The sequence below is a fragment of the Giraffa tippelskirchi genome, chromosome X (assembly GCF_054371585.1).
Source record: "Giraffa tippelskirchi isolate mGirTip1 chromosome X, T2T-mGirTip1v1.2.pri, whole genome shotgun sequence".
Taxonomy (NCBI): Eukaryota; Metazoa; Chordata; class Mammalia; order Artiodactyla; family Giraffidae; genus Giraffa; species Giraffa tippelskirchi.
In genome coordinates, this window is record NC_137289.1 from 22,914,553 (window position 1) to 22,939,474 (window position 24,922).

General features: G+C 40.1%; 1 protein-coding gene across 6 annotated transcripts in view; it reads left to right on the forward strand.

The window, feature by feature from the left end:
- The window catches only part of ENOX2 (ecto-NOX disulfide-thiol exchanger 2), a 279,083-nt gene that overhangs the window by 231,745 nt on the left and 22,416 nt on the right, over window positions 1-24,922 (forward strand). For all 6 annotated transcript variants that reach the window (XM_081568137.1, XM_081568140.1, XM_081568138.1 and 3 more), the window contains 4 exons: window positions 4,205-4,438; window positions 6,595-6,807; window positions 8,578-8,684; window positions 16,868-16,982. In XM_081568137.1, coding sequence (XP_081424263.1) covers window positions 4,205-4,438; window positions 6,595-6,807; window positions 8,578-8,684; window positions 16,868-16,982 — 669 coding nt within the window. The remainder of the gene's footprint in view (window positions 1-4,204; window positions 4,439-6,594; window positions 6,808-8,577; window positions 8,685-16,867; window positions 16,983-24,922) is intronic.

Here is a 24,922-nt window from a genome sequence, read left to right on the forward strand (position 1 = left end):
TCATTGACAATGCATCTGGTCATGCAAGAGCTCTGATAGCTGTTAATATTTTCATGCCTGCTAACACGGCAGCCATTCTCTGTAGCCTATGGATCAGAGTCATTTCAATTTTCCAGTCTTATTATTTAAGAAATACAATGAATAAGGTTATAGCTACCATAGATAGTGATTCCTCTGATGGATCTGGGAGCAGTCAATTGAAAACCTTCTGGAAAGCATTCACCATTCTAGATGCCATTAAGAACATTTGTGATTCATGGGAAGAGGTCAAAATACCAACATTCCCAGGAGTTGGGAAGAAATTGATTCTAACCCTCATGGATGACTCTAAGGGGCTCAAGACTTTGGTGGAAGAAGTAACTGAAGATGTAGTGGAAATAGCAAGAGAACTAGAATTAGAACTGGAGCCTGAAGATGTGACTGAATTGCTGTAATCTTAATGATACAACTGTAATGGGTGAGGAGTTGCTTCTTAGAGATGTGCACAGAAAGTGGTTTCGTGACATGGAATCTACTCCTGGTAAAGATGCTATGGAGACTGTTGAAATGACAACAGAAGATTTAGAATATTACACAAACTTAGTTGTTTAAACCAGTGGCAGAGTTTGAGAGGATTGGCTCCAATTTTGAAAGAAGTTCTACTGTGAGTAAAATTCTATCAAACAGCACTGCATGCTACTGAGAATGGATGAAGCAAACTTCATTATTCTCTTAAATTTTAAGAAATTGCCACAGCCACCTCAACCTTTGGAAACCACCACCTTGATCAGTCAGCAGCCATCAACGCCAAGGTGAGACCCTCCACCAGCAAAAAAGATTACAACTCATAGAAGGCTCAGATGATGGTTGGCATTTTTTTAGCAATAAAGTATTATAATTAAGTTATTTACATTTTTAGGCATAGTACTATTGCACACTTCATAGACTACAGTGCAGTGTAAACATAACTTCTATATGTACTGGGAAATCAAAAATTATGTATCACTCACTTTATTGTGATATTCACTTCATGGTGGTATCCTGGAACTGAACCTAAAATATCTCCAAGGTATGCCTGTAGTAAAGAGTTTATTATTCTGGGTACACCAGGAAGCCATTGAAGGATTTTAAGGATAGAGTGACATGATCTGGTATACATTTTAGAAATATCGCTTCTAAAGTGATAGATTGATGTAAAGGATGGACTGAAGGATATCCGCAAGTATGGTGACTGAAGGATATGGAGAATGCTGGTGACTGGTGGTTAGATAGCTAACTATAGTATCAGTATAATCCAGAACTGATAGTGGCTTATATACTATATGGTAGTTGGAGTGGAGATAGTAAGAACTACTCTGCATAAAGTCACTTGTTTCTGGTGAGGAGACTGAGGTGATTGGAACTGGAAGCTCCAATACTTTGGTCACCTGATGTGAAGAGCCAGCTCACTGGAAAAGACCCTGATGCTGGGAAAGATTGAAGGCAAGAAGAGAAGGGTGCGACAGAGGATAAGATGGCTGGATAGCATCACCGACTCAGTGGACATGAATCTGAGCAAACTCTGGGAGATAGTGAAGGACAGGGTAGCCTGATGTGCTGTAGTCCATGGGGTGGCAAAGAGTCGGACATAACTGAGCAACTGAACAACAACTCTTAAATATTATAAAATGAAGCCCTTTGCCTTTTAGGGTGGTTTCAAGATAAAGTTTCATGGTCGATCTTTTGCTTATCTTGAATTGTTATTGTTCATTATGGGGCAGTGGACAAATAAAACTGAAGGCAGAAGATGGAGTAATTGGAAAGGGCATAGAACCATTAACTACTTCCTTGCCTAAGGGTTAACAGTTTGAAAGAATTGGGTCCAAATGCTAGACATTTTACAGAATCTTCATTCATGTAACAGGCACTTGTTGGACGTCTCTTTGTGTAAGCTATTGTGCTAAATATTATGCAGGGTAGAAAACAAGTAAAACCTAGTTCTTCCCCTTAATGAATCTAAGGTTAGCATGAAGTCTTACATTCATTTATCAAAGAATCATTGAGTACCAGTTAGATACCTATTGCAATAGGCCAAAGAAAAAGTAATGAGTGTTGGAAAAAGTAGGCTGGTAACATGGGAGAAGTAAGGAGGCAGATATAGAACGCTCTTTTTACATTTGCTAAGTGCTGTAAAATCCAACTCCTGAAGATTTAACAGCACTTAGCAATGATAACAGCTGCTGCTGCTGCTGCTGCTAAGTCGCTTCAGTCGTGTCCGACTCTGTGTGACCCCATAGACGGCAGCCCACCAGGCTCCCCTGTCCCTGGGGTTCTCCAGGCAAGAACACTGGAGTGGGTTGCCATTTCCTTCTCCAATGCATCAAAGTGAAAAGTGAAAGTGAAGTTGCTCAGTCGTGTCCAACTCTTCCCGACCCCATGGACTGTAGCCTACCAGGCTCCTCCGTCCATGGGATTTTCCAGGCAAGAGTACTGGAGTGGGGTGCCATTGCCTTCTCCGAATGATAACAGAGCATTCCACAATAGACTATTTTAGTAAGAACTTAAAGGTCTTGAAAAGCCCTGAACAGTTGTACATAAAAGACGACATGCTGCTCAAGAGGCATCCATCTAAACATCATTGAAATCAGCTCTCTGGTAACAGCCACCTGGAAACATTCTCACGGCTGCCAAAGGAAAGAAGATTGTAATCAACGATGTGAAAACAACTAATTTTTCCCTTTAAATTTGAACCTGCTCCTTGAAAGTTTACAAGTGCTAGAAAACTCCTGAATTGGATGGCTGTTCTCCCACATTGTAAAAGAAAGAGATTTAAACAAACAAAAATCCCTTAGAAAAGGGGCTGGAGAGTTCCCCTCTGTCTCCAGGCAATACGCTGGGGAAATCACAGTGATCACTTCATTTGGTTCTTGTCTCTTAGTGATCTCTGTCTTCAATACCTAATGTCCAGAGTCTTAAAAACCATTGTTTCATATATTTTGTCCATACTTTTAGTGGTTTAAGGCAGGAGTTACTCTGCAAGCTTGTGCTGAGAATGAAATGAGATAAATGTGTGTGGAAGCACCTAGCTAAGCTTTTGAAACTTAAAAGGCTAATAAAAACAGTAATCAAAAAAGGTTTTTTGTTGAGAGATTTAACTTGGGTGCTAAAGCTGCGACCAAAAATGGAGGTCGGGACTTGAATCCCAATTTTCTGAATCCCAGTCCCATACCAGTATACTATAAGCATGCACGTGCTAAGTCGCTTCAGTCGTGTCTGACTCTTTGTGACCCTATGGTCTGTAGCTCTCCAGGGTTGTCTGTCCATGGGATTTCCCAGGCAAGAATACTAGAGTGGGTTGCCATTTTCTCCTCCAGAGGGTCTTCCTGGCCCAGGGATCGAACCCTGGTCTTCTGCATTGCAGGCAGATTCTTTACTGCTGAGCCACCAGGAAAGCCCAGTATAAACACACTACCTCTTTTTTTTGGTAAGGATTCCAAATTATATGTCGGCTGGATCACATACTACTTTCCATTATTTCTATTCCACACCCTCCCACCCCACCCCCTCAAATGGTTATGAATCACCAACTATATCTAGGAAACAATATGGGGATTGAAATGTCAACCTGACACATTGAAATTTTATCAAGTTTCTGTGGTGGTACGACTGACACCGTTGAAGTTATCCAAAGACAGTAGAGTTTGAAGCCAGCCTTTTCATTCTTCCCAGCCCATGGTGCCATATAAGGCTTATTCTTGATGCTGTTACCCACAGAGCCTTCCTCTGTCACAGGTAAGGTGACAGATGGAGGAATCTTGGACTATATTATATTTTATGTGGCTTCCCAGGTGGCTCAGTGGGTAAAGAATCTGCCTGCAATGCAGGAGACCCAGGTTCGATCCATGGGTCGGGAAGAGCCTGGAGGAGAGTATGGCAACCCACTCCAGTATTCTTGCCTGGGAAATCTCATGGACAGAGGAACCTGGCGGGCTATGGTCAATAGACTCGCAAAGAGACATGACTGAGCACAACTGCCAACAATGGAATAATAAACTTTTATCAGAGACAGAGAGTATAATCCAAGCCTGTAATATTCCCCTTGTAGTAGTGGGGAGAGAATTTGGAGTTATGTGGCCAACTGAAACCACTGCGACTGCATCTGAAGGACGCAACTTGGAAAGCAACTTGCAGCCACTCACTCACGAGGCTGCTCTTGTGCTCCTCTCTCTCCCTCTTGTGCACTTAGGTTACCGCATTCGCCTGGGCTCTAGCACTGACAAAAAAGACACAGGCCGGCTACATGTTGATTTTGCACAGGCTCGAGATGATCTGTATGAGTGGGAATGCAAACAACGGATGCTAGCAAGAGAGGAACGCCACCGCAGAAGGATGGAGGAAGAAAGGTTGCGCCCACCATCCCCGCCTCCAGTGGTCCACTATTCCGACCATGAATGCAGCATTGTTGCTGAAAAACTAAAAGGTAAATGAAACGTTTGAGCTTGGCGATTAGCTCTCTTCTTTGGAGAAATTTAATAAATAAATGTCTTTGTATTGTTGGCAATTATCCTCAAATTTCCCACTGAGGGATTCTAGGCATTTCTTGTGTTGAAGCCTTGCAGATAGAGAGGTGTACCCAGTAATTCAAGAGCCAAAGAATCTGTCCCTCCCGCTTGTGTCTCTGATCCTTCACTGTCTCAAGTGATGTTACTTTTTCTCTCTATACATCAGATGATTAGGAAGAAATAGGTTTTTCCCGCTTTTCCACATCAGAGAATTTTAGCTGTGATCCATGACTGGAGACCTGTAAGCACCCCCACCCCCTTTCATTGTGGATAGCAAGTTAGCTTTGAATTCTAAATCAGAATAAATCAAGATGGTAGAACTTGTCATGACCTCAGGAAACTCTGATAAAATTCCATTTTATAGATGAAAATTGGAGGGCCAGAACTTACAGTGTATGTCCTTAGATTACTCAAAGACAGCTACCACCAACTAAAAGAGAATTTCTTTAATCACGAAATGGTCAACTTATTTCATACAGTAACTATAGAGACTTTTAGACATTGCTAAATCAGACTGCTTTCCCTTTAGGTTTGATTCCTGTTCCCCTTGCTTGACTCTCAGAGCCATTTCACTAATTTAATCTTAATTGCCCTGCCTAGTCTCTTGTGTTAGTAGCTCAAATCCAGTTTTTTCATATGGTTGATTTTATTGGATGAGGGCTAGTGTCCCATCGATCTTACTGATGACACCAGCACTGCTCTAATGGTATGAATTTTCCTTGCTTCTTGTGCTCTAGGCTTAGCAAGATGCTGCTAATTCCACTTTGCAAATAGGTCTCATTCACCAAACTTGTTTGCACCATATAGCCTAAGGGCTCCACACATTACAGAAATCCTTTGTTTGGATTGATTTGTCTTCCTGTAAGAGAAAAGCAGAAAACATAGTCCAAAGTAGAGGCACAGAACTAATGGGGTGGTTAGAAAAGCTGGAAAGGCTGAAAGCACCACTAAGATACCAGGTCCAAGATTTACCTACTTCCATAAGACCAAACAGCTCACTTTGAATTTTTCTTAACAAAATGAATTTGTTCGTTGTGTGGACCTCATGTAAAAAGTGAGCATTGACGCGTCAAGTAGAGGTCAATTATTTTTTAAAAACTGAGCATCAACATAAAGACTGGTATGTAAGTAATGAAACGAAAAGCTGCTCTAATGGTGAGGCTGACTTCCCATTACATCTCTGCACTAAAAAATGCAAGTGGCAAAAAGTTCGCATTACGGTAAGAGATGGTTCCTCTGGATGTAAGGGTTCCTGGGCAGAGAGCTATGTAGAGATCCTACAGTGGGCTTTCAATGGGATGCTAATGGACTATCCCTATCAGGAGCCTTCAACAGCAGAATGTGTAAGTGGTTTGTCAGAAAGCTGAATCAGAGGCTTTGGAAGAGCAGTGCTGCTATTTTAACATCAGAGAGTGACTCCCAACTAGCTGTAGAAATCCACTTGGAGGTATCCTCAGGCAAGAGAAACAGGATATGGAGAAATGTCGAAATAGAACAAATTACATCAAAATAGATTGTGACTGGGACTGAGTGGAACGCCTGGAGCTGTGGATTGGATGCAGGAGTGATGTTAAAAAAGGTCAGACATAAGTGTTTATACCTAAAGAATAGCCATTTAAGTCTTTATTAAGCCTCCTCCCAATGGAGTCCATGGATCCAGGATAAAGTTACCATCAAGTTCAAGTTAAACTCAAGACTCAAGTTTACTTATGCTTCTTAAAAAATAAGATTGTGGAATTCTGAAGTTCTCTCACCACGAATTTATACATTACACACACACATACAGAGGCACTAAAACTGCAATATGTGAAAACTATATCAATGAAGAAAACTTTGTTTAAGGAAAGAAGAGACACTCTTGTTCTGAAAACTCTTCAGAGACTAGACTACAACCAATCTTACTACTTTTGGAATCTTTCATTCTTTCAGTGTATATGCATGGCTCCTTGCCCTCAGCAACTCATTTTACAACTGTCGCCAAAAAGCCATGGTGGCCTCCTTGCCAGCGTGTTGGGAAAATAGATGGAGATTTGGTTACTTTCGATGACTCTAAAAGTAAATTCTCTTTTTCCAGATGATTCCAAATTCTCAGAAGCAGTGCAGACCTTGCTCACCTGGATTGAGCGAGGAGAGGTGAACCGTCGCAGTGCCAACAACTTCTACTCTATGATCCAGTCGGCCAACAGCCACGTCCGTCGCCTGGTGAACGAGAAAGCTGCCCATGAGAAAGACATGGAGGAAGCAAAGGAGAAGTTCAAACAGGCCCTTTCTGGAATTCTCATTCAATGTGAGTGGAAGTCATAGTTCTGCTGGAAGGATGAGAGGGCACTTCACTTAGTCATCACTCTCTCTAGACAGGAGCCGGGCCTCCAGAGCCATCCTGTGTCAAGAAGCACCGCTGTCTTCATCACCACCTTGTGTTCTCCTTATATTGCCAAATGCCCAAGCTCCAGTTTCACAGGAATCATGTATGCACTTCCCGTGTTCATTTTCTCTGGAGTATCTACTTCAGCTCCTTAGAAACACTGACAACAGGCTTGTGCTTTTACTTTCCCTGGTTCTCAAAGTAAGTTACAAGCAGCCTCAGTCTCCAGTGGAAAACTCAGAATTTCACTGCTGCAGTTAGGATGTAGCATTAGGATTTGTAAGCTTCTTAGCTTCAGATTTGCCTCATTATTATTGTGTAATATGCTTTTCAGGTATTCCATTTTAGGGATAAACTGTAATTATATTTTCTGAGGTAATTGAATAAAAGCCAAATTTGCTACTTCTACCTTTTATCTTTAGTTTCCTTTGACATTTCCTTTACTGATGTCAGTAGATCCTGGGAGGGCACGGGAAGCCACTGAAATAGCCATTTTCAAAAGTTAGTACCACACCAAACCTATCTAAGGTCTCTTAAATGAGACAGGGCAGAAAAACTCTCAAATAATGGTTTTAGTTCCCCATATTATAAAACTATGCACTCTTCTCTTTTGACTGAGAAACTGTACTCACATTAGGAATGAGGGTATGGTTTTATGACTTTGGTTTTAAACAATTATGGCCTAGTCTTTTCATATTTGACTTCCCATACTTGACTTATAGATAAACAAGATTAAGGAGGAGTTGTTTCATTTTTCATTTTTATTCTGAAAGTATCTATGGTCATAGAATCTGGGAGGAGAAAGCATATGTTTTTAAGACTTCAGAATAAATGGGAAAAGAGAGTAGCAAGCCTCATGGGAATATAAATCCTTAAATCATCAGTAAGCAAGCTACCAATAGGGCTACAAAGAAAGAAATAACACCTCTGAATTTTCTTACTGTGAACACCCAGCCAGGCAGAGGATCTTGTCCTTCTTCTCTTTTCCCAGAAAAATAGTCGTGACTGTTTTCCCTCTCTTGAACCAATTGCAGTAAAGCCCCGGAATATTTGTACACATTTCCTCATTTGGCATTTTAAGCGACCCTGAAAAATACTTTGTAGGACTGCACTTACACAGTGTTCTTGCATAATACTTGTATTTCTCCAGTCAACAAGCCTATCTAAGTAGACTTAAAATAGGTCCCATCCACTTTAGGTTTTGATTTGTTGCTTCTAGTTAGACATACCTCAGAATAGTAAGAGGATAGATTCTGTTGAAATGAAGCATTCAGGCTCATTCTGAAGGGCTAGTTTATGAAAGAAACCAATGGTCACAAGGAGCTGGTATGGTTCACTGCTTGTTCTCATGCTGTACTGGGTCAGTAGTGCTAAACCACATTCACCATGACTCTTGCCTCTCCTGCCTGAATGAATACAGACTGCCTGTATTAAAACTTTATTCACCATTTCACCCCAAATCTTCTAGAGTTCATTTTTTCTTTATGTATATTGATATCTTTGCCTTTGAATCCTCTTTAAATTCATAGTACCCCAACACACGTAGCCTTTTTCTTTTTTTTAAGCACAACTCTAGTCGAGTAGTGTCGTAGGAGACACACCGAGCTGATGCTTCTCTTATTTCTTTTCTCCTCTCTTTTGCCATCCCTGGGTGATACTCTGGCCGATTCAACTGTTGATCTGACGCTGCAGTTGAGCAGATAGTAGCTGTCTACCATTCCGCCTCCAAACAAAAAGCTTGGGACCACTTCACAAAAGCCCAGCGTAAAAACATCAGCGTTTGGTGCAAACAAGCTGAGGTTAGTAACTTTTTACTCTGGTAGCCCCTCAGGGGGACAGTTTCTTTCTTTAACAAGTTATTGATTTGGAGTTTAGCTAGAATTAAATAGTGCCAAGCTCCCACGGCCACAACAAGCCCCTAATGAAATACTGAGACAAGTTCTATAGCCTGTCACTGTGTCCTGACCACCTGCTGCCAAGAGGTAATAAATGTGCACATGTTGTCTTGAATGCATTCTGCTAGATGGAAACCTTAGCAGTGAAAATGTAGCTGTGATAATTAAAAGTTTACTTCTCTAAGCTAGCTAGTCTTGGGTACAACAATAATTACTGTGTGTCTAGTGGTAGTGATATTAGGGCTGTCTTACATTTATTAGAGCATCTTGACAATTAAAGCTAAAAGCTGCCTGGTGGTACATTGGAGCACGGAAATTTCTGAGCTTCTTTTCTCAAACCTGCTCAGCCATCTTTATAGGTGGCAGCTTTAAAGGTAACAGAGGACTCTGATTTCAAATTAAGATGGACACACACCTCTCTGCTTGTGCTCAAGTGACATTTTTAGCGTAACACTAGAATGTATCTGATGGGATTAGGTTTCGATTCTAAATCCAAGATTAAAAACTGAGATGGGAGGTTAGTTTACACTGATATGTCTTTGGAATGGTGTGACATGGGCCTCGAGTTCTTCTGTTCCTATGGGTAGCTTCCTTACCCAGTCAGCCCTGACGCCTTCAATCTATGTATGCAGCAGCTTTTTCAACTTTGTTTCTGAGTCCTGTTTGCCAGTCTAGTTGCAGTCCCATTGTATCTATCAATGTAGGTTGTCATATTCCTTAATATTTAAATATCATTTGTAAGGAATTTACATATTATAAATATAATAATGGGCTTCCCTTGTGGCTCAGCTGGTAAAGAATCCGCCTGCAATGCAAGAGACCTGTGTTCAATCCCTGGGTTTGGAAGATCCTGTGGAGAAGGGAAAGGCTACCCACTCCAGTATACTGGCCTGGAGAATTCCATGGACTGTATAGTTTATGGGGTCACAAAGAGTCGGACCCGACTGGGTGACTTTCACTCACTCACTCACTACATATTATAAAACACTTTCACACTGGTTATCTCACCTACATGAGCCTCCCAGTAAATGTGGTGCAGTGGAAAGAACCCGGGACTTGGAGTAGACGTGAATTCAAATCTCAACTCTGACTTATTATACCTGTGTGATTTTGAGCAAGCTGGGCAATCTTTCTTAGTCCCTATTTCTTCACCTGGATTCAATGAGATGAACTACGTAGACAGTATTAAAATGCAAATACTATATAAATGAGAAATAGTATTATTTCAATTGATCATTAACAACTCCATAAGGAATAATGAGTAAGTAGAGTGTCTGTGTTTTACATGTGAGAAAACTGAGACATGGAAATGTTACATGATGTACACAAAATGACACAGCTAGTAAGTTGTCAGTTCAGGACTGGAAGTTCTTCACTCTGCACTCTGGTATAAACTGCCTGGTGGTCTTGAGCCGGTCATTTAGTCTTTGTGAACCTCAGTTTCCTAACCTATCAAATGAAGATAATGATCTATCCCTTCTGTCCTTCATGAGAATACCTGACATAGTCTGTGTGGCAACAATTTGAGAACCATGAAGAGCATTTAGAGGAAGATAAGCCCACCCCTGTTCATAAACTGACAGTCTCTGAGCCATCAGTCCTGGCTCAGCCAAGAGATCAAGGAGTCACTGCAGAGAAATCCTTGACAATATCAGCCCAGTAGAGGGTAGAGTCATAAAAATCCAGAAAGTTTGTTAATTGTTAAAAAAATGATAATTAGGATGAAAAAAGGAAGTGATTGTCTTACTGTAGCACAAAACAGTTTAGAGTGCTAGGGCTATCTCATGTTGTGGAGCCCAACAAACAAAATTCAACATTTCAATTCAAATGTGTACTGAGTACATTCTCTGTCTCAGGTATTATGACAGGCAATGCAGAATGAGGTGGTCTTTGTCCTCAGTGAGCTAAAAAGTTTTTAAAAAGTGATCAAGGGGAGGGTTGGAGTTTAGCACCTAAATTCCAAGTAGCCAAAATCTTTAGTTGGAATAATTCAGAAAAATAAAAGTTGAGAGAAAAATGCTCAATATGTCTTCCCATTGTAGAAAAGCCATACTAGTCTCTACCTTTCCTTTGAAACACATACCTGCGTATCCTTTTTAGGGGTTGGAACAGGCTGTCTGAAGTGCCCCACCCATTACAGAAAACCCTACTCTATACACTATTTCCTTTTTCATAGGAGTGGCACCTCTTGTTAGAGCACTGACTCATCTAGCCCACAACCCTTTCATAAACAAATTTGCAAAAATGGTCTCCATTAATACTATTCATCAAGGCTCTCTGTAGTTATAGCAAGCCCACATATCTGATGGCTATATGCATGCATGCATGCACAGTCTCTCAGTCATGTCTGACTCTTTGTGACCCCATGAACCAAAGCCTACCAGGCTCCTCTGTCCATGGGATTCTCCAGACAAAAATATTGGAGTGGGTTGCCATTTCCTTCTCCAAGGGATCTTCCTGACTAAGGGATTGAACCCTCATCTCTTATGTTTCCTGCATTGGCAGGCAGATTCTTTACTGCTGAGCCACCTGGGAAGCCCCTGGTGGCCATATGCTTGGGTTTAGTTACCTCCTCAATAAACTTAGCTATGCTAGTGAGCTGGCCATTTCTCTGGGGCTGTGGAGAGCTGAGAGTTACATACCCTGTCACCTAGTATTGCAGCAGAGCTTGCTTGACACAGTGATAAGGACATGGCCAGCATGACTTACTACATGTTTGGTGATGTGCCTTGTAGACTTTGTAAAAACCTAGAAAAATGCTTCCTGCCTATTGGATTGGACTAAATTAAGGTCTCCCTTGAATACTGCAATCTGTATAAGTAAAACTACTGACAGTGGAACATAGCTCATGGCCTTGCTCTAGCACTGTATTCCCTAAACCTAAAAGATTTCTTCTGCTTTATATCGGTGCCTTTTTAAATCATGGCGTTAAAATTTTTTTAACCTCTGTGTATTTTCACTTGATGACAGGCAGCGCTGAGGACTAGAAGGCGGTATCCTGTAGAAAGTGACAGAACTGTCCTCTTAAATCGGGGCTGCCTCTTAGAACCCCGAAGAGAATCAGAGCATCTCAGTGACTTAATCAACTAAACTGGCTTTTTCTTGATGTAGGCATCAAAGCTACAACTCCTAAGCTAGGGGTTTCATCAAGGTAGAAGAGTCTGACACTGAACCTTTTCTACCAGTTGCCTCGGGGAATAAACCAGCTGGTGACCTCCTCATGTCACAGAGTACCTGTTCTTTGTCTCATTGTCATCCTCCTTCCAGCAGCCAACACTGTCTCACTCTGGTGAGAGAAGGTACAGAGTAAAAAGAAAAAGTCCCCACTTTCAGGGAGCTAAGGGCACTCACTCTGGCAGCATCTGCCAGGCAGACTAGTTTGATAATGAGTCTTTTTCATTGGTTTACTTTCCTGATTTATGTGTGTGTGAGGCTTCTGCTGATATAATTTGAAAGGATAATAAAATAAGAGAAGGCTGAAGTCCCTCCCCTTAATAAAAGTTAGCATCTTCAGTGACTTTACTGACGGTTATGAGTGTTGTGGGAACCCTTTTTCTGTGAAATCATTGAAAACCTGTGTATTTCTCTTACTGAGATCTTGGCCTACATTACAAGTTGGGTGGTATTAAGAAGCTAGAGCCATAGTGGTAGGCACTGGAAGATACTCCCTTGCATTCTCCCTGATGTGAGATTTTATATCATTGGACCAGAGAAAAGGGACATGGTGGTTACATACTATTAATAGCATGCTCGTGAAGTGAAATACTGTGATTGCTAAAATCATTCCAAACTCTGAAGACCTGGTTGCAGATAAATGTTCAAGTCATCTGCATACCCTCATTTTAGGACCCATTTGCACTAACGTTAGCTTTTGCTTTCAGCCATCAAACCACATACCAACAAAATTTAGATCAATCAAATTTGTATCTCCATTATGTAACATACAATAGACATTGATTAAGAGCCTGTGTTTGTGCTTTGGTTCATTGGCTTGAACAGTATCTCAGAATCAAATTTCTACATATGCATAGGAGTTATCTCCCTCTCCTCTGCCCTTTTGCCACTACTGTTAATGTTCAAATTCTGGGTAAGTACAATTTTGTAATGCAATTCATAAAGAACTTTGCTTTTCTTATAGTTATGTTCCTGTCAAAAAACATGAGTAAGATGAATTTAAGTCCACATAAATTTCTTGGAAACTATATAGTTAGATAATTAATGTTCAATGATTTATGATTTGCCTACTTTATGATAAATCAAAAATGTCAGCTGGTACCAAGATGATTCTTTTCATGCATTTTCCTCTGTCTAGGGTTTTTGTTTTATTCTATGTTGAAAATGCTTTGTCCTCCATTGTGGAGCAGTATGTGAATATCTAAGCTTCACAAAAAGTCACCACACGGAGAAGGAAATGGCAACCCACTCCAGGATTCTTGCCTGGAAAATTCCATGGACAGAGGAGCCTGGCAGGCTACAGTCCATGGGGTCACAAAGAGTTGGCCACAATTGAGCGACTGAGTACAGAATAGACTCAAAGGCATCATAATGCATTTTGAAAAGTCACTAACAGTTCACTGTTTAAATAAAAATATCACAGGTCTACTATGGGCAACAAAGTGGTGTAAAAACCTTAGGAGGGCTGTCTTACCTTTTTTGATCTACTCTATCAGTGACGCGATCCAGTCAATTTCAGGTATAGATTTACAAATGAAAATTTCTGGAAAATGTTTTTGCATGCCATTGCCACTCATTTGCGCTTCCCTGGTGGCTCAGACAGTAAAGAATCTGCCTGCAATGCAGGAGACCTGGGTTTGATACCCTGGGTAGAGAAGATCCCCTGGAGAAGGGAATGGCGAACCACTCCAGTATTCTTGCCTGGAGAATTCCATGGACAGAGGAGCCTGGTGGGCTACAATCCATGGTGTCCCAAAGAGTCGGACATGACTGAGCAACTTTCACTCACTAGAAGAAGTGTAAATTTCTTGGATTGGCCACTCATTTGGCTTCAGTACTGGATCCAACAGTCAGGATGGGAAAGGGGGCAAATCTAAGAGGCAGCTATTTCTCTTGCTGCCTACACTTCAGTGACTCAAAGTTCTCCTGCTGCCTGCTCCTGTGTCCACACTAGGTAGAATGCCTTCCTTAGGTAAATGCCACCTTTCAGTTCTTCACTCTGAAGGTATTCGTTAGGGCTTGATTCCAAAAGTAGAGCTTTTTTGATCTATCAGAGAATATAGAATATAGGCATCTTAGATATCAAGTGCTTTAATGGTAAGGTTTTCAAAGTATTAAAATCTCATTTATTTTACTTAGAGGTGGTGCCATTTACTGAATGCCCTATGTTTATTGTCGTCTGGTGCCCTATAACTGCTATTGTTCTCTTTGCTTATTTATATTTATAGAAAAGTAATGATACGGGCCTTAGTTTCTGTGTAGCTAAGAAGGATTGGCTAGTCGTTAGAAGGCGCTAAGCTTAGCCACTTTGCCTGTCTGGCTGAATATCTATCTGAGAGCAAGCTTATCCTTAGTTTTTCTTCCCCTCGTTTCATTATCAGCTAAAGGAACTGTTAATTCTTGTTTTTGAAGTATTTTGAGGCATTGAGGTAAAATTTGCCCTTAGGTCCATTATTTTTCTAGGGATTTTTTGAAGCTGGGAAAGATCTCTAGATAAGCTGTATCACTTAGTTATTGAACACTTTATTCTTCTAAGAAGAGATTACACTTTCTTGCCCAGCTGTAAGCAGAAAAGATGCTTTGCAGATGCTGAGCAGCTGCAGGGCATGTCTTAGCTATCAGTTATATCTTCCAGCCCTGGGACATTTCCCTAGAAAGAGTACAATTTACTCTTCAGAGAAGCACAGTAACTTTCCCAGAGTTAGACAACATGTCTGTGAATTGAAAGTTAGTCTCTGCTTATACCCTCTGACAGTCGACATTTTTGTTAGGCACCTAGGAGGGCCACGACTTTTCTTGATGAAGTAAGTTGTACAATATTCGAATTTGCCAGTGTCAAACCTCATTGTGATCACCTTTCCAGTAACAGCTCTTTGATAACTGAAATCCAGACTCCTGAGATAGAATGAACTCTTAGAAATGAGCAATTCCGTTACTGTGCTCTGTGCAATGAGTTTGAATAAGACATAGTAAATCTCTCTCTTGACACAGTCCTCTAAAGTTCATTTTTTCTCAAGCAAGTCATTATTCTATTTTAAGTAATGCCCCTGCAACACATGGAGGATCCTATGTTAGTATTTCTATTTTTTTCTGTTTTTTTTCCCATTACTTCTTAGCTATCAGTGATAATACTGAATAGCTCACTTTTTAATAGGTCCTTTTATTTCTATTTAGTGTAGACTTACCTTGACATAAAAATATTTTTCCTGATAAAAGGAGTGAAAAGGGAGAAAGGAGAATATTAGTTGAAGTAGTGATTAACTGTAGCATTAATTATTAAGAAATCCATTTTAAATATTTATAATCTCCCTAAATGGAGGCAATTTTCACCAGACAGCTTTGGACATTTCCTGTATTATGGCCCAATTGGGGCTAACCTAGGCAAAGAATTCTCAGCTTAATGTGGAGGAGCCCCTGACAGGCATCAGGTGGCCTCTAAATGATTGCAAGCTGTTCAAAAACAGAGTTCTCAAACATGAATTTTTTGAAAAACTGACTTTTCCGATATTATCTCAATCATTTCCGTTGTTCTTCATACCGGATCTGTTTACATCCGGTAGCACATCCCTTCAGCCTGAAGAACTTTCTTCAACTTTTCTTCTAGTGCAAGTCTTTGGGTGACAAATACATTTACATTTGTCTGAAAATATATTAAATGTCATCTCTATTCTTGAAAGAATCTTTCTCTGAATGTAGATTTCTGAATAAATAGATATTTTTTATTTATTCTTGCTCTTTGCACTTCAAAGACTTGTTTCCCTAACTTCCGGCTTTTACTGTTTCTGAAAGAAAGTTCTTGCAGGTATGTCAGTTAATTAAGGGTTTTATCTGCTGATCATGAATATTTTGCTTTTAAGTCTTTGGATTCTGTTATATTCTTTTAAAGATTGTTGATTTTGTTTTCGTTTTAGTGGTCAATTTACTTCATTGAATTTAAGCTAGAAATTGTCTCTCTTTGATGGCAACTCAAATCTCAGCTGAGTTTTTCGCCTCAGCTGTGTGGTTTGGAATCTGCTGTGTGCTTTCATGGTTCAGGGATCATGCAGAATTTGAACAGTTTTTATACACAGAATTTGCATTCCTCTCTCTTTGGCTGACTACTTTCTGGGATCCCCTCCTCACTTTCCAGTGGCTGTCCAGTGGTGCCCTGAACTCTCTCCTTTATTTCTTTAGGATATAAAGCCTGTGGATTTTCTGTTTAAAAGTTAGCCACCGTGTGAGGTTCTAGCTGTAGTCTGCTCTCAAAATAGAAGTCCCTTTAAAACTGGAAGACCCACATCCTTCTTCCAAGTGTCAACTCCTCTTCAGAATGTACCTGCTTTTTGTTCATCCTCTAATGCCATCAAGTAGTTAGGGAATTGGTTTGGTTTTTTGTTGTTGTTATTCACGGAATATAGTTATTATCCAGGGAAGGGTTGATCTGGTAGGAGTTCAGTCCTAACAGCTCATTTTTCACTCTAAACTACTAAACCTGCAAATGTTTGATTAAATGTTGTGTTGAGTAAGATATAAGGGGAGAGGAAAGAGGATGGAAGGCAGTGAAATCAAAGGATTTGACATGGGAAGGTGAACATGGCAGAACATTAAGGGAAAGTCCAGAAATCCATGTGAGTAAGAGATGGAAGGTGTTTCACAGTCAACAGTACTGTCTAAAATGGGAGGGATACAAGAATCGTCAGCTACTAGAGCTCTGGTTATAGAATAAAAGCCTATGTAGGGCAGAGTGTACAAAGTTTGCTTTGTCTATTGAGACTGTCCTCAGCCTCAACATGCCCCTTTGCCTCTGCCTTAAGACCACTCCGAAGTTTTGTTATCCATTTAAAAAGACCCTGCTTTCCCTTGTCCTTAATTCTGTTTATTTCCTCAACCTTTTCAAGGCTTTTCCACCTAAAAAGCATGCCTTTTAACCTTAGGAAATTCGCAACATACATAATGATGAATTAATGGGAATCAGGCGAGAAGAAGAAATGGAGATGTCTGATGATGAAATAGAAGAAACAACAGAAACGAAAGAAACTGAAGAATCAGGTAAAGAACATTCTGCTTTGTTTTATTTAACTAACACCTACTGGAAGGGATGATGCTTTAAAACCATTAACAACTGGTAAGGTATAGGCACAAACCCATCAGACTGGAACTAGCTGAAAACAATCTGTGAGGCCATAGAAGTACACACTGGCTGAATGTCAACTATGTGGCTACAGGACTTTTTGAAGTCTTAATTTACCCCCATTTTCCATCATAGTACTTAAAAGTAGACTTTTTATCCTAGGAGCACTGGACATTTAGGCATCTTTGTGCTATATTTGGCCTGGACTTATATGTTCTACAGTAGAAACCATAAGATGGTTTACGTATAAATAGCCGAACTTTTAGGAAAAATAATTAGATATCTACATCACTTATACTTTACATCAAAATTAATAACAAATGGATTGAAGATTCAAATGGCAAAATCTATATGTAGCAAAAGAAATTTTGGAAAATGTAGGAGTTGGTTATATAATTTGCATTGAAGATCTCCAAAGATAGAAATCATAAAAGATATTTTTGATAAATGTATCTGCATAAAAATTAAATATTTCTGTTTAAAAATCACAGAGTTAAAAAAAGAATCTACAAACTAAGCAGAAATATTTACAGTATATGAGCCTGCCTCCACTGCTTTCCATTGTGGTTACTTGGAGGCTTATCAGGAACCAAACAAGGGTCTACAAACAGTTGTCTGGGTAAAGGCTTTTGCTTTTACCTAATCTAGTCAGACCCTCACCGCAAGATGATGGCCATGGTATAAGTCCCCAGAGGAACTCAAATGGCAAACCTGGTGAACAGAATAGCAAGAGCACCCTTCAATTTCATAACAAACCATCTTGGAGGGGGGATTGCCATGGGAGAAACTAAAATCTCAGCTAAAAGATCAGTGTCTTCAGGTAAACCATTCTAGATAATCTTAGCAGTCCATAGGCACAGTGGACAGGACACTGGACCTAAAGTTAGAACGGGAGTTCTAATCCCAGCTCTGCCTTTCTTGACCTAGGAAGGACTTCTTCCTCAGTGAGTCTCAGCTTCCATGTTTATAAGAAATACATTATAAAAACCATTTTAACATGATTTTGTAATGGTTAAGTGAATTCCTTCATTCCTTTAATAGCTATTACGTTCCAAGAACCGTGCTAGACATTGGAGATATGGTAGTACACTTCCCCTACTATCTGTATGTCTGTGTGAGAGACAGAAAACAGATAGATTACAATGCAAATTAGAATTTATTGGTGTTTTAATATTGAAGTGAGCAGCTTTAGCCACTTGCACGATCCTAGAATCTTCACTCGTAAGGAAAAAAAAAAATCACCATTCAGACAGCTTTTAAAGCATTCATTAGCTGTTACACCTGAATTTCATTTATTTTTGCCATATGTTAGATCCCTAAACATATAAGTGTCTACATATGTTAAATAAACCCTTTACAATCAGTGGATACGTAACATTTTCAGAACAGGGAACTAATAACTACAAACACATACTATAAACTTATAGCCAAAATAAACCCAAAAATGTAATAATAATTGAACTATTCAAATGATCTAAGTGTTTAGCTGAGATATTTTATAGCTGATTAATCTTTGACTTGTAGGATTGCCTCCACCTCAATATGTGCAGTATTGTATACAGTGTTAATCCACTGTTAACCTGAAATGAATGCAACCATAAGTTTGAGCATCCACTTGATAAATTGCTGAGTTTGAGGAGTTATTTGGGGAGGAGAGGGGTATATGGGAGATTCAGATTGAATGTACTTACTAGGGTTATATAATTGCATTTTGCTCTGTATCTCTTTTGAGTTAAAAGCTGTATTGGCTACTGCACAGAATCTTATTTGTTTAGAGACTGGAAACTCCCTGACAGATCATCTTATAGCTATTTTCCTTCCTGTTCCACATGCCAGGATGCTGCTTTGTCAAATAAAGCTATCTACAATAGACTTAATAGAGCTTACCAAATAGCTTTTCTCCCAGAAGGTTTCAATTCATTTTAATTCAAGGACTTTTGTGCATTTTTCTTCCCCTCGATCGTATCTAATTTTGTTATCACATGTCTATAGTACTCAACTGCAGAAATCCTGCTCAGTATGAGCCTATGAGCAGGGCCTCCATTTTTATCTAAATCAGCTGCATGTTTTAGTTATTGCTTGGCTCCAATTAAAAGCTTAAACAACTAGATCTCAAAGGCTTTTTTCCTCCCTCTCCATGCTACCAAACTTGAATTTCAGGAGCCTATAGCATGTTTTTAGTTACATTTATTTCCCAATGAAAGTATGAGTCAAAGCTAGCAGTCAGTTAGCTTTACTTGAAGTGCCACGAAATTTCTATTCTGTGAGATTCTCTATGCTAGCTAACCTCTATTTGTGATTCAGAACTGGAAATACTCTTGCCATGGAAAAAAGGACTGCTGTGCTCACTCAGAGCAATGTGTTGAAGAGGGAGAATCACATCAAAGCAAATCATGATAGTATGAAACTATTTCATTCTATTGTTAGCCATGATGGAAAGTACATGTACTCAGTAAACATAACAATAGCTATTCTTCCCTTTCAGTATGTATCTTCTGCTTTCTTCACTTAAACTGGTGGTTTTCAGATTTGGTGTATATATATATATATATAATATCATTGGGCTACCTTTTAAAATTCAGATTTTGGGGCTGTAGAGTCTGATTCAATAGGTCTGTAATAGAGTTTGGGAATCTAAATTTTATCAAGCATCCTGAATGATTTCTGTAATCATGCTCCAGGAAGCTCATTCAGAAAACATTGACTTAGACTAATTCTCCATTGTTCTAGCTGAAGTTTTCTCTTTAGTTGGTATCCAGTCTCCTTCCTTTGCTCCTCCTACATCCCATTATTCTCACTTTAGGAGTTGATCGATTAGTTAACAAGCATTATGTTATAAAAGCTGATAGATATGAAGATGTAATATATGTAAATGCACAGAAAATGTAAGAAATAGCACTTGGTGCTGACCTGGAAGATACTGATTAGAATGCAGCAAGGGCAAGAGATATTAGTGTGGGCCAGAGTAGTCGCCATCAGTGCAAATTGATTAAGGCCTTGAAAGTGAACAAGTTTGGAAGAAAGGCAAAAAAAAGTAAGAAAGCATCTTGATGCAGAGAGGGAAAAGGCAAAGGAGTAGGGCTTAAAGAGGGAAATAAAGATGATGTGTAATAGGGGTATAAAAGATTGAGTGGGCAAGATGGGTCTAAACCATGGGGGACCATGAAAGCCAAGCTTAGACTTAGTATAGTAGGCAATATGTCACTATAAGCATGTCTCTCAATCATGGCATTTGTATGATAAAACCAAGTGAATTATATATTTTAGGAGATAATTTTGGATTGAGAGAGATAAGCCAGAGACTTTTATAGGAATTGAGATATAAAATGATAAAGATTGGGACTAGTAAAGGCAACAGGAACTGAGAAAATGGTAGAAGAAAAAAAACTAACAGAGAGTATGAGATTAAAGATGCTAAGAGTCATTTGGGGGGAAATAAACTAAAATCTTTGGTGCCAGATTGGATGTAGATGATGAAGAAAGGAAAGAACTCAGAATAAGCCTAGGTTTTCTAACCTGGGAGAATAGAAGGTTGGTGACTCTATTAGTTCACTAGGGCTGCTATAACAAGTACCATAAACCAAGTGGCTTAAACAACAGAAATTTATTGTCTCACATTTCTGGAGCCTAGAAATCTGAGATAAAGGCTCTGGCAGGGTTGGTTTCTTCCGAGACCTCTGAGAAAAATCTGTTTCATACTTCTCCAGCTTCTGATGGTTTGCTGGCCGTCTTCAGTATTCCTTGGCTTGAAGATGCATCACCTCAATCTCTTCCTGTTCACATGATATTTCCCCTGTGTGCATGTCTGTCTCTGTGCCCAAATTTCCTCTTTCCATAAAGACAGCAGTCATATAAATCTATAAGCCTGACTTAATGACCTCATTTTAACTTGATTACTTCTGTAAAGATCCTGTTTCCAAATAAGGTCACATTCTGAAGGCTGCAACATATCTTTTTTAGGAGAACAGGTTCAGTGCATAACAGCAGAACTGATAGAAATGGACTGATGGATGGGACTTCTTTGCAGAATATAATGAGATAAGCTTCAGATAGTAGGTCATTGCCGTACTGTGCTCAGTTGCTAAGTCTTGTCTGACTCTTTGGTGACCCCACGGACTATAGCCCACCAAGATCCTCTGTCCATGGGATTTTTCAGGCAAGAATACTGAAGTGGGTTGCCATGCCCTTTTCCAGGGGATCTTCCTGACCCAGGGATCTAACCGACATCTCTTATGTCTCCTGCATTGCAGGTGGATTCTTTACTGCTGAGCCAGTACATAGTTGTTGTTCAGTCACTAAGTCGTGTCTGACTCTTTGCAACCCCATGGACTGCATGCAGCACAGCTGGCTTCCCCGTCCTTCACCATCTCCCAGAGTTTGCTCAAACTCATGTCCATTGAGTTGGTGATTCCATCCAACCATCTCATTCTCTGTCACCCCCTTCTCCTGCCCTCAATTTTTCCCAGCATCAGGGTCTTTTCCAATGAGTCAGTTCTTTGCATCAGGTGGCCAAAGTACTAGAGCTTCAGCATCAGTTCCGCATGGACAGTAGCCTGCCAGGTTCCTCTGTCTATGGAATTCTCCAGGCAAGAAGATTGGAGTGGGTTGCCATTCCCTTCTCCAGGGGTTCTTCCTGACCCAGGGATTGAACCCAAGTTCCCTGCATTGCAGGCAGATTCTTTACTGTCTGAGCCACCAGGGAAGCCCAGTAGGTAGTTAGAAAATAAATATAAACGATTTGTATACAAATCAGGGTTGAAGAAAGTAGAAGGAATAGAAGATAGTATTGATAGTACAAAGGTGTTGGCTGAAGTCTGGAGGATATGAATAAACGCATGTGAAAGACAAGTGAGAAAGAAGAGCAAAGGACTGAATACAGAACTTCGAGAACTACCCACAGTAAGGAAGAAGGAAAGGAAGAGGAGTTTTCAGAAGAGTTAGAAAAAGAACAATCTGAGAAGTTGAAAGAAAACTAGAAAAGCTTTGGATTATAGAAGCCACAAGAAGAATTTATAGAAGTAGGGAATAAATAACATTAGCAGATATTATGAAGAAGAAAGGGTAACACTGTTGAGCAAGAGCTATTTTAATAGAGTGATAGAGGTAGGGGCCAGAACATATGACAATAAGGAGAGAAAGTGGACAAAGACCACAGATCCTAAAGTTGGTGAGGGTGGTGGTGTAGTCACTAAGTTATGTCCGACTCTTGCAACCCCATGGGCTATAGCCCACCAGGTACCTCTGTCCATGAGATTCTGTAGGCAAGAATATTGGAGTGGGTTGCCATACCCTCTTCCAGGGGATCTTCCTGACCCAGGGATTGAATCCAGGTCTTCTGCATTGCAAGCAGATTCTTTACTGACTGAGCCACCAGGGAAGCCCACAAAGTTGGGTACTGAACAAAAGCAAATACAGGCTTTTTAAATGGGGACTAGAAGTGATGACAAAGTTAAAGCTAAGTTGTTGTTTGTCATTCAGGAGAAGAGAAGGAGGCCATGGAGAGTGTGAGGTTGAAGATGCTTGTGAACGAAAGAGTACTTATGGATAATTATAGAAGTGAAATCCTAGAGAAGAGTAATGCGATGTGATCCAAATTCAAATGAAGTTTGCGTTAAAGAGGGGAGAACCCTCTTCCTCTGAGATAAGAGAGATGAAGCTAAAAGTATATATGCAGCCCATATAGCAAGAGATTGGTCATCTGTGGTTAAGAGAAATGACTTGGAACAGAGACCATGAGGAGAGAGGAGCAGATCTGTAATAAATACTCTGGACAGTATGGAAGGAAGAAATCAGTGAGAGATGAGTGATCTATCAGCAAGGGCCAACATGAGTCTCTTTCAGCTAGAACTGCCCAGCTCTGCAACCTCCCATAAAAGTCCTCTGTAGCTCAGGATAACTAGCAGAGCAAGTTGAGTCAAGTGACCATGAGTTAGGAATTGGCATGGTAAATCTGATCAAAGGTTTTCAGGTAAGTGAAGGAATAAGAATTACTGAGGAGTATGCAGCAGAATCTGTTTAGCCAGAAAGCAAATAGTAGACTGGATGAAGTTGGCCACTCCAGGAGATAAAGATCCCAGAAAGGAAAAAGATCAGAGTCTCAGGGTGACGAGGGGCCATGACATAACTGATGGATGAACACACTGTGTTTAAGAGGGGAGTGTAGAGATCTCAGAGGAGAAACAATGAAATCCCAAGTGTGTCCATGCTGGCAAAAGTCTGATTGAAGTACTGACCTGAGGAGAAAAGAAAAGCAAGGCTTTTTGAAGTCAGGGGACTCACTTGAGATTTTGTGTGAACTGGCCTTCATGGGTCGTGCTCATATCTCCCACTTTTTCTTCCCACTCTTTGTTTTGCTTTTTCCTCTTTGTGAATCACTCCAGCTCGAGCTTTTTTTTATGAACCTTGAGAGGAATGTTGCACATTTTTCCTTCTATAATTTGGTAACACTTTTTTGCATCTTTGTTCTAAAATGTGGTAACATTTTTAGCATCTCTTTTTTTATGATTTTTTATTAGAGTATAGTTGCTTTACAGTGTTGTGTTAGTTTCTGCTGTACAACAAAGTGAATCAGTTATACATATACATATATCCCCTCCCTCTTGAGCCTCGAGCCTCCCTCCAACCCCCACCCCCATCTTACCCTTCTAGGTCATCACTTGTAATGCAGCTTTGTAAGGGTGGCTGACTCTCTAAATTTACTTCCATTAATTTTTGTTTGTTTGTGCTCTTTGTACCATTGAAGAAACCTAGGTATAATTTTTTTCATACCTAAAAGCACAAAGTCCTTTTAGATCTTTTGTTGTAGAAAAACATGTCTGCGATTTTTCTCCGAGTGGCTCCTCTAAAAGGAGGCATTCACAGCTGCCTTCATACTTTCATATCCGCCATGATGAACTGGCAGCCTTCAGATCTAAGGAGCAATCCCCATAAAGAGAAACTTTTTCCTATATAGGAAATCATCAAAAAGGAGAAGCTGGGAACTAATGATGGCAGGATATGAATAAATTCACTGTACTATACTCTTTAGTATCAGGACTGATGGATTCACCTACTCAAACATATTATTAAAAGGGAATATTGAACTTTTCAATGTTCTGGCAACGTACAAAGAACTCCAACTTCAGAAATAGGCCCAATTAATATTAAGTCTGTGAAAGTAAAGACTTGGTGTCCTCATTAAAATGACAAAAACCTTCACTTTAAAGAGTGGGAAATATATTTTGTAAGTGAGGGCCCCCATTTTCTTTTGCTTAGTGACAGGTCCACACTGAGGAGATTATTATCTGTTCCCGCTTAGCTGCAACAGTCCATCTCTGCTCATCAGGACACCCTTTCTCCCGGGGGGGGGGGAAAGCAGTCTTACCTCCTCATTTTCTCAGAGGGAAAATATTTTCACATTTCAACTGGAGAACATGCCTCTAACCATTCTCCTAGACCTCTGCCCTTTTCTCTGCCATGTTTTTCTACATGACCTGTAGGACATGAGCATAATTACTGGCCTGCAGTACAAGAAGAAACAAAAAGAGAAAGATGAAATATCACTATTTGGTATTGAGCTGTGTGGCTTGCCAGTGGACAGATATGCATACCGAAGCAGAAATACCTCACTGTCCATCTGAAGCAGCCACTGGATTTGCAGAGTAACCACTGTGCTCTTCAGCCTTACACCAGTTCAAGATGCTATCACTGGTACTGACCCAGCAAAGCAAATCAAATATTTCTTCCCCCATTTGGCAGATAGTCAACGTCTCTTTTTCCATCCAGTTCCAAATATATAGTCATCTTCATCTTTAGCATCTTCTAAGGGAATGGCTACCCACTCCAGTATTCTTGCCTGGAGAATTCCATGGATAGAGTA